General features: G+C 43.1%; 1 protein-coding gene across 1 annotated transcript; it reads left to right on the top strand.

The window, feature by feature from the left end:
* The first annotated feature begins 1906 nt into the window (after nt 1–1906).
* Nucleotides 1907–5635, top strand: LOC119648547 (uncharacterized protein K02A2.6-like). Its single transcript, XM_038050316.1, has one exon. It carries the CDS (start codon nt 1907–1909, stop codon nt 5633–5635), a length of 3729 nt encoding a protein of 1242 aa, XP_037906244.1.
* The last annotated feature ends 11164 nt before the right edge of the window (nt 5636–16799 follow it).

Below are 16799 nucleotides of genomic sequence, written 5' to 3'. Positions count from 1 at the left end.
CAGAATTTTTACCAAGCTTATTTTAAGATTAGAGTTAAAAATCAAGACAAATCGGGTGCCTAAAATCTGTTGTTCAAAATGCTATACATATTTGAAGGGCTGGCACAAGGGTACTACAAAACCGATGCCTTTTGGTGTACCGATGCAGTGGTGTGAACCCAGAAATCGCGCCGACAACTGTTACTTCTGCTTGACAACTGTAAAGGGGTTTTCGAAAAAATCAAAACAGTGAAATATGCTAATATGTCATTAGTGCCAAAATACTACAGTTTCCGATTCATCGAATTCGTCCATTTCTATGATAGAAGAGATCAACAGGCCCTTCTAATAGAAATGTATTTCAAGATTTACGATGACCATACGTGAAGACGAAAAATGACTAGGCTTTGGGCCTATGTATACCAGCTGTCACTCGGTAGTATAGGCAATTTCCCCTTTATAGCTGAGACTCCTGTATATGTTTTGTGTTTGTCAAGAGTGGTATTATCATTGTAATGTGTATAGTTTCCACTTGTTTCGAGGATTTTGTTGTGCAGGACAAGTCACTATGCTTCGTTTGGACGTGAACGGTGGGATGTTGGTAGGGTGAACAAAAACAGAATTAAATTGGTATTTGTATGGTCAGAGGATTTATTTGGGAATAGATATGAAGTGTGGATTATGTTGCTGGACATCAGTGAGATGTGTAATGTGCACATATAATAAAGAATGCTGTATAGTAATGCGCATGTTAAAGCAGTGAGAAAATAACTGTTTTTACAATTTGGCTCCTGATTTCTTAATAAAGTCTATTAAATCTTCAATGTGGTTGCTGCTTCCATTTCTCAGCAACATGTTTACAAAGTGGAAGGCTTTGCTCTACCTATAATTCTTCCTAAAAGCGGCAGATCTGACATGAGAAGAATATGTAATCAATTGTCTCTGGAATTCCGCAGGTGTGACATCATTGCTTAGTTCACCAATTGTAAAGAGAAAAGACTTGGGGAATACATGACCCGAATAGAGTCTGTTGAGGGTCTTGATTGTGGGAGCTGTTTGTGAATCAATGAATTCTGGTAGTTTCACAGCCAGTGTGGGGAAGAAGCTAACAAAAACCCTGCATTTTCTTCTGGAGATTTCTTAATACCCTAACTGCCGGTCTTCGTTGATTTGTTTTGAACGTGTCATGTTCTACCATTCTCAGCAAGTGTGGTTGTTAGTTGGGCACTGTAGATGGCCCTTTTAGCCGCATAGTGCGCCATTCTATTTAGGTGGATTCCACTTTTTGGCGGAACCCATATGGCTTGGTGTAACAGTGTGAACTAACCATTAAATGTAATACATAGTGTGAATTAACAATTAAGTTTACTACAACTGTATTACATATACATTCAACTGTCAAATATTTTTTCAAATAAATATGATTCCACAACATACTGGCGACGAGGACGGTCGTGTTTTTCGTTTTTCCGAGCGCGAGTTAAATATGGACGCCACACAGTTTGCCGAATTTTTACGTGTGCAGGCGGAAAAACAAACCGCCATCCAAAAATTCTTGAAAATTTCCCCACCGTGACGGTTGGTAGAGAAAACATCTCTACAGAGGTAAAAAAACAAAACATCCTAAAAAACTTTAAATGTGAGAAATATGATGGCGTTACAACGGCTAGTGTTTTCGTAGATTATTTTGAAGCTCAGTGCCACATGTGGGGAATCGCGGATGATATAAGTTCGAAAAGAGAATTATTCGTATCATGTCTAAAGCCGGAAACCTATCGTGAACTAAAAATTGCATTTGCGGACGCAAAGAAAAAATTTGAAAACCTGACTTACACGGAAATCGCGGAAAAATTCGTGAAGCTTTTTGAACGAAAAACCACGCGCGTCAAAGCTCTAACGAACTTTTGGAATTGTGTGAGGAAAAAAGATGAGTCATTCGAATCTTACGCGAACAGGCATAAGTCGCGATTGTGGCTACGACGGTGACATGCTAGAACGTCAATTACGTGATCGGTTTGCAACGGGTCTCAACCATCCCCGACTTGAAGTGGAATTGAAACAAAGGTGGCCAGAGCTAAAAACATTCGATGATATTGAAGGCATAGAAAACGAAGTGTCGTTCGCGGAAGTTTTCAAAATAGCGCTATCAAGAGAGTTGGCGGAAAAAGACATTGTAGAAAGTGAATGCGCGGAAGTGAAAAAGATAGTAAAACGTCGTTCGAAAATCGGTAAGCGGATCCGAATTTTAAGATGTGGTGCGCGTGAAAGACATTCAAAAGACAATTGCAAGGCGGCGAATCACAATTGTGAAGCGTGTGGCAAACGTGGACATTACGGGTCGTGCTGTATAAGAAAAGGCAGAGCTAAATTGATCGCGAGAAACAAAAAGAAACAACAGCGTATTTACAACGTAAAAAATAGTGATACATCTATTTCGAGTTGTGAGCAAGTTTTTAAAGTAATGAGTGCCATTGCTAAGAAAAGAAACATTGACGTTAAGATAAACGGTGTCACGTGTACGATGGACTGGGATCCGGGCGCGTCAGTTTCCATTATAAGTACAGATTTTTGGAAACAGATCGGATCACCAACGCTTAAAGGGAAGCCAAAACTACGGGCTTATGGCAATTTCGATTTACCTTGCCAAGGGGAAGCTACAGTGACAGTGACGCTGAACAAGCGAACGCGATCTTTGAAAGTAGTCGTGGTGGACAACGCGAATCCAATGTTATTTGGCTTAGAGTGGAATGAAGCCTTCAATTTGCCACTGCCCGAACCAGTGTACAACGTAGATCGTGTCAACAACCACGTGCAGCCGACAACGAAACCACTGCATCAGAAGTTAAATGACATATTGGAAGAGAACAAGCAGCTATTCGAAGAAGGACTGGGAAAAATAAATAACTACCAAAGTAAAATTCACGTAAAGGAAACAGCAACACCAATACATATTCCAGCCAGGCCAGTCCGATTCGGAATTCAAAAAAGCGTGGAATTCGAACTTGAAAGGTTACAGCAGCTTGGAATTATCTCACCTGTTGACCCCAACGAAACACCGATCGAATGGGCAACACCCACTGTCAACGTGGTTAAACGAAACGGAAATATACGTATTTGTGGTGATTTTCGTGTTACACTGAATCCAGCACTAGTAACAATACGACATCCAGTACCAACATTCGAAAACATCCGTCAGCAGCTTGCCAAGGGTGAGAAGTACACGAAATTAGATCTACGCGATGCCTATCTACAATTCGAGATTAGTCCAGAGTCAAGAAAATACCTAATCATATCCACACACAAAGGTTATTTTCAGTATAACCGTATGACTCCTGGTATATCGAGTGCACCCGGAACATTTCAAAATTATATGGAAAATCTACTTGCTGGCATACCCAACGTTGCAACCTATTTCGACGATATAGGCATTACAGGTCCAGATGAAGATAGCCATCTAAGATCATTAAGAGAAGTTTTTAAACGTCTGCGTGAAGCTGGGTTTCGTATCGAAAAGAACAAATGTAGCTTTTTTCAAGACAGTATCGACTATTTGGGCCATCAATTCAACCGAAAAGGGATCTATCCAGTGGAAAACAAGCTGATAGCAATCAAAAATGCTGCAATACCCACTAACAAGAAGGAGTTACGATCTTTTCTGGGATTGGTCAATTTTTACGAGAAATTCATACCCAACTTACATGGAGCATGTTCCGAACTACACGCATTAACTGGTACAAAGTCACAATGGCGATGGTCAATAAAGGAACAGAAACAATTTGATAATGTCAGACATATGATAGCTAGCGCCCGTCATCTAACTCCTTACGATCACACAAAACCGCTTTATTTGGCAACAGACGCATCCGATGTAGGCCTTGGTGCTGTTTTATATCATCAGGACGAGGCTAACAACGAGTTACCTATCGCCTACGCGTCACGAAAATTGAACGAAGCAGAACAAAAATACGCTACCATTGACAAGGAGGCATTAGCAATATTTTTCGCCGTGAAGAAATTTGATCCATATTTACGTGGGACAAAGTTTACATTAATTACGGATCACAAGCCGCTTCAACACCTGTTGGGAGACAAACGAAATTTGCAAAAAATCGTAAACAACCGTCTGACGAGATGGGCACTAATGTTAGGTGCATACAATTACGATATACAGTATCGTCAAGGCAAATACAATATTCTAGCTGATTGCTTATCACGCTTACCAAACGCACATGAAGCAATTTCGGAGGAAGCGCAGAAGATTCATAAAATTTATGCGGTAATTCAAACACGGAAGCTTGATGATATTGTACTAACAGAACAGGAACTTAGGAAGCAGACGAAACATAACCTAATATTACGACGAGTAATTGAGTTAATTGAGCGTCACTGGCCAGACACGAAGTGTATCAACAACGAGCTGAAACCATACTACGACAAACGGGAGAAACTATCATACGAAAACGGTACTTTGATGTGGCAAGGACGAACTATCGTGTCCGATAATCTTCAAGAAGTAACATTGAGGCATCTTCATAGAGGGCATCCAGGCATTGGCTCTATGCGTGCGTTAGCGAGGTATTATGTATGGTGGCCGAACATCGACAAGGACGTGGAACATACAGTGAAATCATGCATGGCATGTCAACGGCAACGCCCAAAACAATCTGAACTGCCAATCTACTTTTGGTCCCTGCCAGAGCATTGTTGGCAACGACTGCATGTGGACTTTGCAGGTCCCTTCGAAGGAAAAATGTGGATTGTGCTTGTTGATGCTTTATCAAAGTGGGTAGAAGCAGATGTACTTTATGCTGCAACCACAAGAACTTTGTGCGAATTCCTAGAGGAGAAGTTTATAACATTTGGTTATCCGGAAATTATCGTGTCGGATAATGGTAGTCAATTTACGTCAGAAGAGTTTCGAAATTATTGTCAAAGTCATGGAATAAAACATGTAACGTCTTCACCGTACCATCCGAAAACCAACGGACTAGCCGAACGATTCGTACGAACATTCAAGGAGCGCATGAAAGCCAGTGAATATGATGGTTTATCACAACGTCAGCGCTTGCGCACATTTCTATTTACATATCGAAACACACCACACTCCTTTACAGGGAAGGCACCATCTGAATTTTTGCTAGGTCGACGCCTGCGAACTTTATTTGACAATCTGAAGCCTAATGTACGGCGAGAGATGCATTTTAAACATGTAAAACAAAATCTTCAAGCAGAGCAGTCTAACAGAGAGTTCCAACCAGCACAACCAGTATTCGTAAAGACAGACATCGAGAAAATGTGGGAACCAGCCAACATAGTCGAAAGAACAAATCGATATTCCTACCGTGTTCGAACAAAGGACGGTGTAGCAAGAACACGACATGCAGATCATATCCGAGAACGGAGGGTAATACCACCATCAATCGACTTCCGGGATGTTTCAGATTTTAAGCGAAACAGTTTCCATTACCAATCTGCAAGCCCGACAGCAAATGATGAACAGGAACATCAGCAGTTTATGCAGCCCGCTATACCGTCGCATGAAAACGGAAACATGAGTGAACAAGGACAACACACCGAAGCACAACAAATTGAACATCCAGTACGGCGACGCCAACGGCTAAGAAATCGACCCAAGAGACTAGTCGAAGAGATGTAAAATTACTGTAGGAAGGAGAAATGTAACAGTGTGAACTAACCATTAAATGTAATACATAGTGTGAATTAACAATTAAGCTTACTACAACTGTATTACATATACAGTTGACTGTCAAATATTTTTTCAAATAAATATGATTCCACAACTCTTGGGCTCTTAGTGATGGACACCTGAAGAAGAAACTCATTTATGCACAATGTGGTCGATCTATCTTTTCTGTAGGCATAGCAGTGTTCCGAGAGAGTACCCTCACTTTCCATAAACAATGTGAGTCTCGCCTTCACCATGGCATTTAAAATTTTTGTAAATACGTTAAGAAATAGGTCTGTAGTTTACTATGTTCGAGGGATCTTTGTCTTTCATGGGAACCTGTACAATTTTTATGTTCTTCCATTCCAGAGCTAGTTGGAGTTTTTTTCCTAATTTTGATGAAACCAGTTGAGGAGGTGAAGTCTATTGCTGTTATTTAACCAGATCACATATGTGTACAGAATTCTATCAGTCCCAGGAGCTGATTTGATCATTAAGGTTGGGCATTGTGAAATTTTCTTGTTGGTATTCAGCAGTGTGGGGCATTCCTTGTATTGTGCTGTGATTTCCGATAAGAAATTCTGTTTCATTTCCCAATCCCATGTTGCTAGCTGTTTGCCCTCTTTCTGAAAATTTTTGAAATTCTTTATTTTGTTGCAAAAGGCTTTAATGTCTGGTTTGTTAGACATTTCTTTCCATAACTCATATCAATGTTTCTATTTGGCTTTCTTAATTTCTTTGCTTTAGTTTTCTAAAACATTTCTTGTTCTGAGGAAGTTTCTAAAATTTGGTACCCGCCAGAAATCCCTTAGGGCGCTCATTTTTTCTAAGAGGTAAGGTTTTAGCTCCACATCCCACCAATGTTAAATATTAACATCATCTTGTGGAGGAGTCTCTGGTAGTCAGAGGCAATATGGTATGCAGGGCTATTGAACGGACCATTCCTGACTGTATCATTGTATTGCTCAGCCTGTGGAAAATTTCTGGGAGTTATTTTGGGTTGAGTTTTTTTTCAATATTTTACTGTATCTGCTGGGGCCCCCCTGGGGATATCATTGCAGTTTCTGTCGTTGACCGATATTTGGTTGTTGTCCCTCTAAGTGGAAACTCAATTTCGTACTCATTCTCATTATCAATTGCATGATAATAATTGCCAACATTTCTTCTTCTTCTTGCTATCTATAGTTCAGGCATTTCGGTTTTGTAGTTTTGCGGGAGATACCCGCAGTTGTAGAACTTCGTTCTCGCCGTTCAAAATGATCCACTTTTGTTTCCTATGACTATATGTGTAGAGAGGCTTTCCCCCAGAAAGGTCAGATTAACCATGCCCGTCGGGCAATGTAGATCTTTGTTTTCTTTGTCTGCTCTGCTGAATCTCTGAGTTTTCAAAATTTTAACAGGTGACTCCGACCGACTCGCTATCTTTTCCTCATCCCAGTTTACAGAAACATGTTTAATGATTCCGTAGCCGCAAGTTGCGCTGAATGGTATAAAGAATTTGTAGCCCAGAGATTTTACACTTCTGTCCGTTACAAAGCGGTTCGCTGCTTGTGCGGTTTTGAAGATGGCCGTCGCGCTCGCATATCCTACACGCTTGATATTAGTGATATCCTTGCCGTACCTTAGGAATTCCAGATGTGTGAGCAGGTCTAATGCATCCAGCCTAACTCTGTTTTCCTGGTTTGCTTCAAAACGGTCAATTAGAACCGAATAATCACATATTTTGTATAAGTTTATTTGGGGGGATGATATCGTTCCACTAGTATCAAGAGATTTTGGGGAACTATTAGTAGCGGCAACGCTTGGGGCTGCTGGAAGAGTACTGATAATTGCTGGATCGAAGAGGGAGATGGCAGGGTATTCTGTCCTTTGTGGCACTGTGGGACGCGTATTTGTTTTGTGGACAGAGTGAAGAGACTTGTGCGCTGCGTAGCGATCTTTTTTCTTTTCTAATGACTTGTTTGCCAGACGCTACTTTAGAATTTTCATTGTCGGAGGAGGAAGCCACAAACACTTCCATGCACGCCTCCTTTTCCAAGCTTTTGTCTAAAATTTCGGTAATTAATGCCGGACCCCAGTCCGGGGGCTTCCTTTCTTCACCCTCCATGCTCATAGCACTTTAGATTCCGATTTCGCACAAGAGTAAAAAAAATCATGCCCCAAAAAACTAACCAATGATTCAGAGATTATGAGAAGAATAGACACAGAGCTTAATGCGAAGCAAGAACTAAAACTAAAAACAGGCACAGTAAAGAAGAGCCGCTGTATTAGCTGCATACTATAAGAAGATAAAAGGAGAGGCGAAAAGAACCATCATAAACATACCAGAGAAAGGCATTGAGATACAGAACCACCAGAAATTTTGTTTCCGTATTCTTTGGTGTGTCTTTTCCCCTGTAAACAGGCATTTCTGCCTCAGTCAAGATAGGCCATGGAGGTTAGGGAATGTGGACCCCCCGGACAAGGGGAAAATAAATTTCGAACGGTCCGTCTCCCAAATGCCAAAATCTCCTCAGGCACTTGTAGGGCCACAGTTCAAAAGCCCAACATAAATCGGTGGCTATGTCCTAACTAGGAAAGAGAGAAGGACTTCGAGGAATCTGTCAAGATCCCCAATCCAGTCTCCCATGATTAAACAGCAAAAGGTTTCTGGAATTCTACCAGCCACTACTTAACTCAAAGTTTTCCCTGAGGTTACCCAGTCTCAGGACCTAAGCAAAACCTTTTCTCCAATGGAAAAGCAAAATCTAGTTCCTATGGAGCAAACAACCCCAGTGTACACGTACAGCGAGAACGCTCAATGTAAAGCGTACACAGTAACAGTAACAACCCCACGACATACATAGATAAAATTAACGGACTGGAAAGAATTGAGGCTTTCAAACCCCTCAATTTCCATAAACGGCGTCTTAACCTCAAAGACCAGGTAATTACGGTCAAGGAAGATGGGCCTACGAGGGTAAAAGTTTATTGTAAATCAGCGTCCTATGCGAACAACTTGGCATCCGACAATCGCTTGGTCACATTAGGGCTAAAAGCATACATTTCCTTGAGAGATATCCATAGATTTGGGATTATTAAAAGTATCCCCACGAATTTCTCAGAAGATGAAATATTACAGGACATTAACTCACCGATTAAAGTGGCGAAAGTGCAAAGGCTGAATTTCAGATCTAAGGAAAACAAAGATGTCTTCCTTCCATCTCGAACAGTCAAACTAACCTTCGTGGGCTCTGAAATCCCCAAACATATCTCAATCGGTAGCGTGAGGGTAGAGATTGCCCATTACTGCAACAGGCCGAGGCAATGTTTTGCTTGTGGTAGATTGGGCCACATTGCCACTAACTGTAAAGCCAAAGTAAATAGATGTTTAAATTGCAGTGGTCCTAAAGATCACTGCGATGGCAACTCATGCGGAAAAAAAATGTGCTCTATGTGGTAAGTCAGACAATGACCCCAGAGACAGGCATTACACCATCTGGGTCGAACATTTGACGATCATCAAGACGTCAGCAATAAAAAATATCTCCATTAAGGAAGGTACCAAAGAAGTGAAAAATTATTATGACTCACTGGACTGCCATGTTGACTGTGACGTTGCCTTCCCTCCGCTGGAGAAAAGAGCAAGTCCGAATAACTGGACAAGGAATCCTCAAGATGAGTTTAACAGAACCATCAGAGAGAGTAAAAAATTCAGTTCTGCTGTCAAATCAACTCCACTCCCGAACACCCAAAGGTGCCTATCAAGAACCACTTACGCCAAATCAAACTGTTTTCGAACACCCAACGTACACGGTTGTATCCGAGTATCAGAAAGTATTGTCGCAAAACCTTAAACTCATGAACAGCATCTCTTCAAAGATACAAGATCCAGAAGACATACAAAAAATCAAAAAGCAGACTGATAAACTCAACATCACGAGCGACTTAACGTTCGTAGAAATTGTAAATTGTAAACATCCTACAATATACATTCAAAGTCTAGCTAACAATAAGTCTGAAATTGAATACTTTGCTAATACTCACACTATGACATACTATCCCTACAGGAAATTTTCACTTTTAACTCGTCCCATCATTCTGCAAGTTCAGAGAGGATGGCTATGGTGGAGTTGCCCTTGCATTTCGCAAAGGCATAAATGCCAGGCCAATAACCTATGATACCGACATGGACATCATTATCGCTAAGACTCTGAACTTTACTCCAAACATCACCATTGCCTCCATATACATGCCCCGCATACAACTAGGACTACTTTCAAAGTAGAACTAGACAAGCTATTTCAATTTCTGAGCAATACCCCAAACACAATAATAACGGGCGACCTAAATGCCAGGTCATTTATTCTCGGCGATTCCATCGAGAATAGTAAAGGGAGGCATCTCTCAAACACAATATGCAGATCGGACTTTAGACCACTCAACAACGGTGCACTAACCTTTTTGGACTAGGTAACAAATGGCAAAACAAGAGCATCTGCACCAGATGTCACCCTCACTAATTCCAATACTATATCCTGGTCCTGGAACGCGCTGGTACAACCGATCTCTAAGAGCAAGCATAAACCAATAGTCATTCACAGTAACACCATTGTAATTCAACAGCAATACAAAATAGACCTCTTGCATCTAAAAACTGCCCTGCAGTCCATCCGTCTCACGGAGAATTTGAACGGTCTGACATCGGAAATCCAAAGTAAAATTAAAGAGTCGACATTCAAAACCCGCAAGAGCTTCTCTCACAAACCATGGTGGAACAGGGATCTGAAAACACTTTTTGTAGAGAAAAGGCAAGCTCTGAGAGCCTACCACAGTAATGCCAATCATAGCAACTTCATGTTCTTCTCGGTTGCAAACAAGAAATGGGTACAAGCGGCGAAGCAGCTAAGAAAAAAGCCTGGGACGAAATTTGCAAAGAACTCAGTGTTGAAAAAGACACTAAGGTATTCTGGAAAAGCATAAAAAATTTTAAAAATTGTCAAGAGGAGTTAACCAACAACCGGAGACCGGAGAATTTCTAAGCTCAACCTACAACAACCCAACTCTAAATAAGTTTACATCCCACTTACTGTCACCATCGCTGCAACAAAATTTTACTCCTGAGGAATTCGCTCTGGTCCTCAACAAACGGAAACTCCGCACCGAGTAACGACCAAATTACGTACACGTACATCCAGTGGCTAAACCCATCGGTCAAATCTGCTCTGTTAACCTTCATTAATGAAACTTGGCTAAATCTAAACCCTCCACAGGAGTGGTCTTTATTATTAAGATAGTTCCCATACCCAAAATAAACAAAGACCTGTCAGACTTTAAAAACTTCAGACCCATATCCCTGATTAATGTTTTCGCCAAAATCCTCAACACACTTATCAAAAATAGACTAAACAATTTCAATCAAGAGCACAAAATTCACCCGCCCAGCAGCCATGCCTAACAGAGCGGATTATCCACCGTGACATATCTAAACGACATCCTTCTCTCAATCTCCATAGCCAAAGCAAACAAACCTCAGGCGCAAGCAGTTATTCTTGATGTATCCAAGGCATATGAAAGCGTAGATCTAAAAACCCTTGAATCTAAAATGATCTTTCATAAAATACCAGCCGAAATCATTATCTGGATCTCAAGGTTTCTGGCTAACAGGAAACTAATCCTGGGTGATGCGAAGGTGGAAATTAGAAATGGTATACCCCAAGGATGTGTCTTGAGCCCCACACTATTCTACATTTACACGGCCTCACTTCATAAACCAGTCGACTCCAACATAGAAATCTACCAATATGCTGACGATTTTTTCATATTAGCCACTGGCAAAACAATTTCGGAAACTGAAGCCACCATTAAAGCCCAAGCAGTAGCCCTCATTAACGAATGCAAAAGCCTAAATTTTCATATAAATCCGGATAAATCAAAATTCATTACCCTTAAATGAAACAGCAGTACACTACACCCCTTGAACCTTGGCAATGTCAGCATATAGCAAGTCAAAAAGATAACTTTCCTAGGCAAGACAATTAACTCATCCTTAATACTAAAAGATCAAACAATTGACACCATTCCTAAGGCTAAAAAAGCTGCTAGAGTCATCAATTTCTCTATTGGGCATTGTTCAGAGTGCTAATACGACCCATCCTAAATTACGCCGCTGCCAGATCTGTAATAGCACCCAAATACCTAAATAACAAAATAACCTCAATAGCGGCCACAATCCTAAAAAGATGCCTAGGGCTTACCAAAACTGCTCCCCACCGGTGCACCTTTGCTCTGGCAAATAAACAGAATAACGATTGTAGCAACTAAGGAGCTATTAAGGCTTCATGTAAATCGACCTCATGTCTTTCGGAATGTCCGAAAGAGTGCAGATGCTAAAAATGGCCTCTCTGCAACTTACAAACGTTTCTCTCACCTTTTTGACCTGACAGAAAATCAAGCCCTCCACATACCCCACAAGTAATTATAACTCAGGCGACAGGCAGAAACATTCCAAAAACTGCTTTAACAAACGAGATCAATGTCACCATATGTAACTACAAATCCAGAAACTTTGAAATATATGCCACAGATGCCTCTGTCAGAGGAGGCGATGTAAGCATTGCAGTGGTCAATGATCATGCTGAAACGGTGGGGCAAGACAAGCTAAACAAAATCACAACGTTATCAGCAGAACTCCAAGCGGTTTGGCTAGCCACTAAATATGCGCTGGAAAAAGGTCATAAAAAAGTGGTTACGGACTCCTTACACATGTGCCGGATCCTGGGCAAAGAGTCTACCGCGCACTACATGGTCAATGAAATTCACAACAACATCAAATGGAAGAACGGTGATGAAGTAGTCATAATGTGGTGCTTTAAAGTCGATGAATAGATGGTGCAACTGTTGTCCATATTCCAACAGTTTTTCCATCGCTTGTCGCAGAGAGAAACGAGAGAGGAAACTGGGGTAGGGGCTGTGTCCCCGAGGGTATACCCGTTCCTGACTATTACGGCTCGCTCCCTTGCACACAATGCGCTGGTTACTTTTTCATGGAGAATATTCATAAACTTATAAAAAACAACGACGAAACAACAGGCAAGGAGGAAGAGCTGAGTGCATTTGGGCGGAGCACAAAAATGCGTTGTTCACCGCAGCGATCAGCGAAGGAGGCAACGAGGGCTGACATACCCGATGTCACACCGGGGCGCCCAAATAAAGAGGAAGCCTCATAAAGTGACGCGACTGACCGTGCGAAGATGGCAAACTCCAATACCTTGCAGTGCCCCTGTTCTGGAAGTAAACTCAGTCAGAATCGCTAGTCCTGAGCAGATGGATTTGGACACAAATCGAGTGGAAGTGCATTCGACCGTCCTCGCTAGAGCCGAAGAGGAAAGGCTCATCAGAAAGTGCGCAGCAGTGGTGAAACGTATGCGGTCGGCAACGTTCCTTCAGAGGAACGTCAGCAAAGGCATCAAAAACGGGCTGATGGAACTGGAGGAACTACTGGACCGCATTTCCTTTTATAGACGAACATGGAGAGCAGCGGAAGACGATTGTAGACCAAAAACAGTCGCACTCCCCGCTGAGAATGCTGCTTGCTTCAAACTGACCGCAGATAGCCCTCTGCAAAGTGAACTGGAGAAAAAGCGGAAAGAGGACGACGTGCCTGAAGGAGACTTCATCGAAGTAGTCTCCAGGGCCCAAAAAAGAAGGCGAAAAAGGAAAAAAAAAACAAAGGACCCCGTCGCCAGAGACACGTCTGTCCAAAAACAAGAAGGCTCTGCCAGCCAAAAGCGGAAAAAACGAGGAAGCGAAGAAGGACTAGACCGTCGGCTCCGCTCATTAAGCCGACGGAAGGCAAGACATTTGAGGAAATCCTTAGTGAAATCCGCTACAGGATGAAACCCGAAGAGAACGGAGCAGAAGTGTCTTCGATACGGAAAACGAGCAGTGGTGGAGTTCTCGTCGAACTGGGTCCAAAGACGACCAACAGGAGCACGTTCTGCGAAGCGGTCGAGGGGCTATTGGGGGAGAAGGCTCTTGTTTCCAACCTAGAACCCATGTGCTCTCTAGAAATACGGGATCTTGACTGCATCACAGAAAAGGACGAAGTAGAGGAGGCGCTAAAGCGTGAATGTCCAGAGGTAACCAATGCCCGGGTAGATATTACCTCTGTAAATGCTCCAGGCCAAAAGCTCGCCGTAGTGGAAGTCCCCGAGCAATATGCGAGGAAACTCCTTAAATCAAAATCGGATGGGTAGTATGCAGGGTACCAATGCGGATAGTCCCCACCAAGTGCTATAGGTGTCTGGACTATGGACACACGTCAGCAGCTTGCAAGGGTCCGGACAGAAGGACAGCATGCCGAAGATGAGGTCAAACGAGTCACCAAGCGAAGACTTGCAAGTACAGGGAGAGTTGTGTTCTCTGCAGGGATCGTGGCGCGTCTGGTGAAAGCGTCGTACACACTGCGGGCTCGGGACGGTGTCCAATCTTCAGGACGGAATTGGAGAGGGCTAGGGTGCGAACGCCATGATCCGCATTTTGCAAATTAACATGCACCGGAGTGCAACCGCTCACCAGTTGCTAGCACAGTTCGCTGCGGAAGTAAATGCTGATCTAGTGCTGATTAGCGAGCAATACCGAAACAAGGACCCGTCTTCATGATATCTCGACTTATCGGGCACCGCTGCCATCTGGGTTCGGGACGACGTTCGACTTCGTGTTCTTGCCTAAGGCCGGGGGGACGGGTTTGTCTGGATCCGGTGTTTAGGGATAACGTTTTTTAGCGTTTACCTGATGCCGGATTTCAGCGCCGGCTTGATGCTCTGGAGGATGGCGTTTCGAGCACGGAGGGACGAATCCTGGTTGGCGGTGATTTTAATGCCAGGGCTCTTGAATGGGGCATGCCTAAGTCAGACTCCAGAGGGAAACGGATTCTGGAAATGGCGGCGGGAACCGGGCTCGTAGTTTTAAACACCGGATCCACGGCAACGTTTCGGCGCCCAGGTTGTGAAGGAAGCATTCCTGACATCACTTTTGCGTCGGAATCTCTGGCATCATCGGTGGACGGGTGGCGATTCTTAGAAGACTTATCGGCGAGCGCCAACACGACGTTCCCCCTGCGTGTGGAACGTCGCGAGGGTGAACGTCGGAAAGTTCGTCGAAGCTCTTGGAGCAGGTAGGGCCGCGCTGGGGGGCACTCTGGGGGGTGGTAGTGTCGCAGCTGATACCGTGGTAAATTCAGTGATGAATCTGATAACGACGGCGTGTGAGGCTTCCATGCCCCGGAGAGGCCCCAGGCGCGACAAGCCTTCTATGTACTGGTTGTAATAATAAACGTTCGATGGTAGGATCGCCATGTAATAACAAAGGTTGGATGGTCGGATCGCCTAGTAATGTTGAAGATTGCAGGGTAGTAGAGCTGTTGATGGAGCCGACTGAGTTATCCTCAGATGCTGGTAGGGAGCTAGCGAGAGAGTTCGACAGTGAAAAAGGAACAAAAGGAATTTAATGTTCCTTACCTAACAAAGCGGTGAGACCGCAGATAGAATGGCAATATGTTCATCCCTGAACACTTGCCGTGGTTGCTAATGGTATCTTATGATCTATACCTTGCCGCGAGGATACGGCATGCAGAAAGTAAACTGCCCAAAGTTAGAATCAATAAGAACGTATATTGCATCTTTTCATTTTCTTTTATACAATTTCTTAAACCTAAAATAACTCTAAATCTACCAACAACAATATTGACCTAATTGGTTCGAAAGTAATTCAACACCAAATTATCATACTTCGAACACTGCACTTACTAATAATTCTCATGAGGCGCGTGCTCTCAAATCTCACATTTCATTCCGTGTGCATATGCATTACTCATATCCATATGCACACATTTTATTCGAGCTAGAAATGCATGCAAGAAATGCAATGCATGTGAGTTCAAGTACCTTGGAATGATATCTTGTAAAGTTTTGTTTACTCGATTACGTAATTTATTGTTTTGGAATGAATGTTTATGATTTGATAGCTTACAGTGCACGGTAATATTATTGCGATAGCTTGTAGTACAGTACACTACATGGTGGACGGCAGAAATTGCCGACCTACGGAAGGAGTGTCATAAGCTCCGCCGTTTGGCACAACGTTTGCACGCCAACGAGGAGGCATGTACTGATGTAGCTTTGTACTGATGAAGGGAGTAAGTTGCTCCCGAAATATATATATACGTAATAAAATAAAATTGTAGTTTGGAGTAAGCTACTGGTCTATCAATTTTAGACTTAACTACAAACAGAAGGCAATATCTAACCTTTGAGGAGGCATGTGCCATAAAGGCACAATATAGATCAGCAAAAAGGAGACTCCGCAGCGCTATAAATAAAAGCAAAGCTCACGGCTGGCAGAATCTTGTTAATGAGGTGAATGAGGACCCGTGGGGACTTGGCTTGTCACTCGGAAAATCGGGGCTCTGCGGAAGCGCTGCATACTGAGCACCGACCAGATGGACCACATTGTGCGGGCATTGTTCCCCAGACACCCTGTACGGGTTGATGTAAATAGCGCGGAAAGTGTCGTGGATTGCCCCGTTTTCACAATGAGAGAGCTCGAAGAAGCGGTTCTCACTATGAAAAACAGGAAGGCGCCAGGTCCTGATGGCATCCCGGCGGAAGTTTACAAACTGGTGTTCCGCCAACGGACAGAATTGATGCTTGAAGTATTCAACGCGTGTTTGAAGGATGGCATTTTTCCTTGTCGCTGGAAAGTGGCCAGCTTCGCGTTGATCAGTAAGGGGAAAGGAGACCCGGAGCTTCCGTCTACATACCGACCGCTATGTATGCTTAGCACGGCCGGAAAGTGCTCGAGAAGCTCATCAGGGGTAGACTCGCTGAAGCGATCCGTGCTGCCGGGGACTTATCCACAAGGCAGTTCGGGTTTAGAACAGGGAAATCTACAGTGGATGATGTTATGGAAGTCGTAGATGCTTTTAATCGAGCCGGGGCACACAGCTGCCGATCTCGACGGATAGTGCTCCTCATAACGCTTGATGTCAGAAATGCCTTCAATTCCGTAAGATGGACAGATATGCTAGGCACACAAGAGAACTCCTTTCACGTGCCAAGCTCTCTTGCGGATATTGAGGGATTATCTGAAAGAC

The sequence above is a fragment of the Hermetia illucens genome, chromosome 2 (assembly GCF_905115235.1).
Source record: "Hermetia illucens chromosome 2, iHerIll2.2.curated.20191125, whole genome shotgun sequence".
In the NCBI taxonomy this organism is placed as follows: domain Eukaryota; kingdom Metazoa; phylum Arthropoda; class Insecta; order Diptera; family Stratiomyidae; genus Hermetia; species Hermetia illucens.
The sequence above is the reverse complement of the archived record's forward strand: the minus strand, read 5'-3'. Positions and strand labels throughout refer to the sequence as shown.

Excerpts from the sequence above, each read along its gene's own strand:
- LOC119648547 (XM_038050316.1), top strand. The coding sequence starts at position 1,907 with ATGAGTCATTCGAATCTTACGCGAACAGGCATAAGTCGCGATTGTGGC.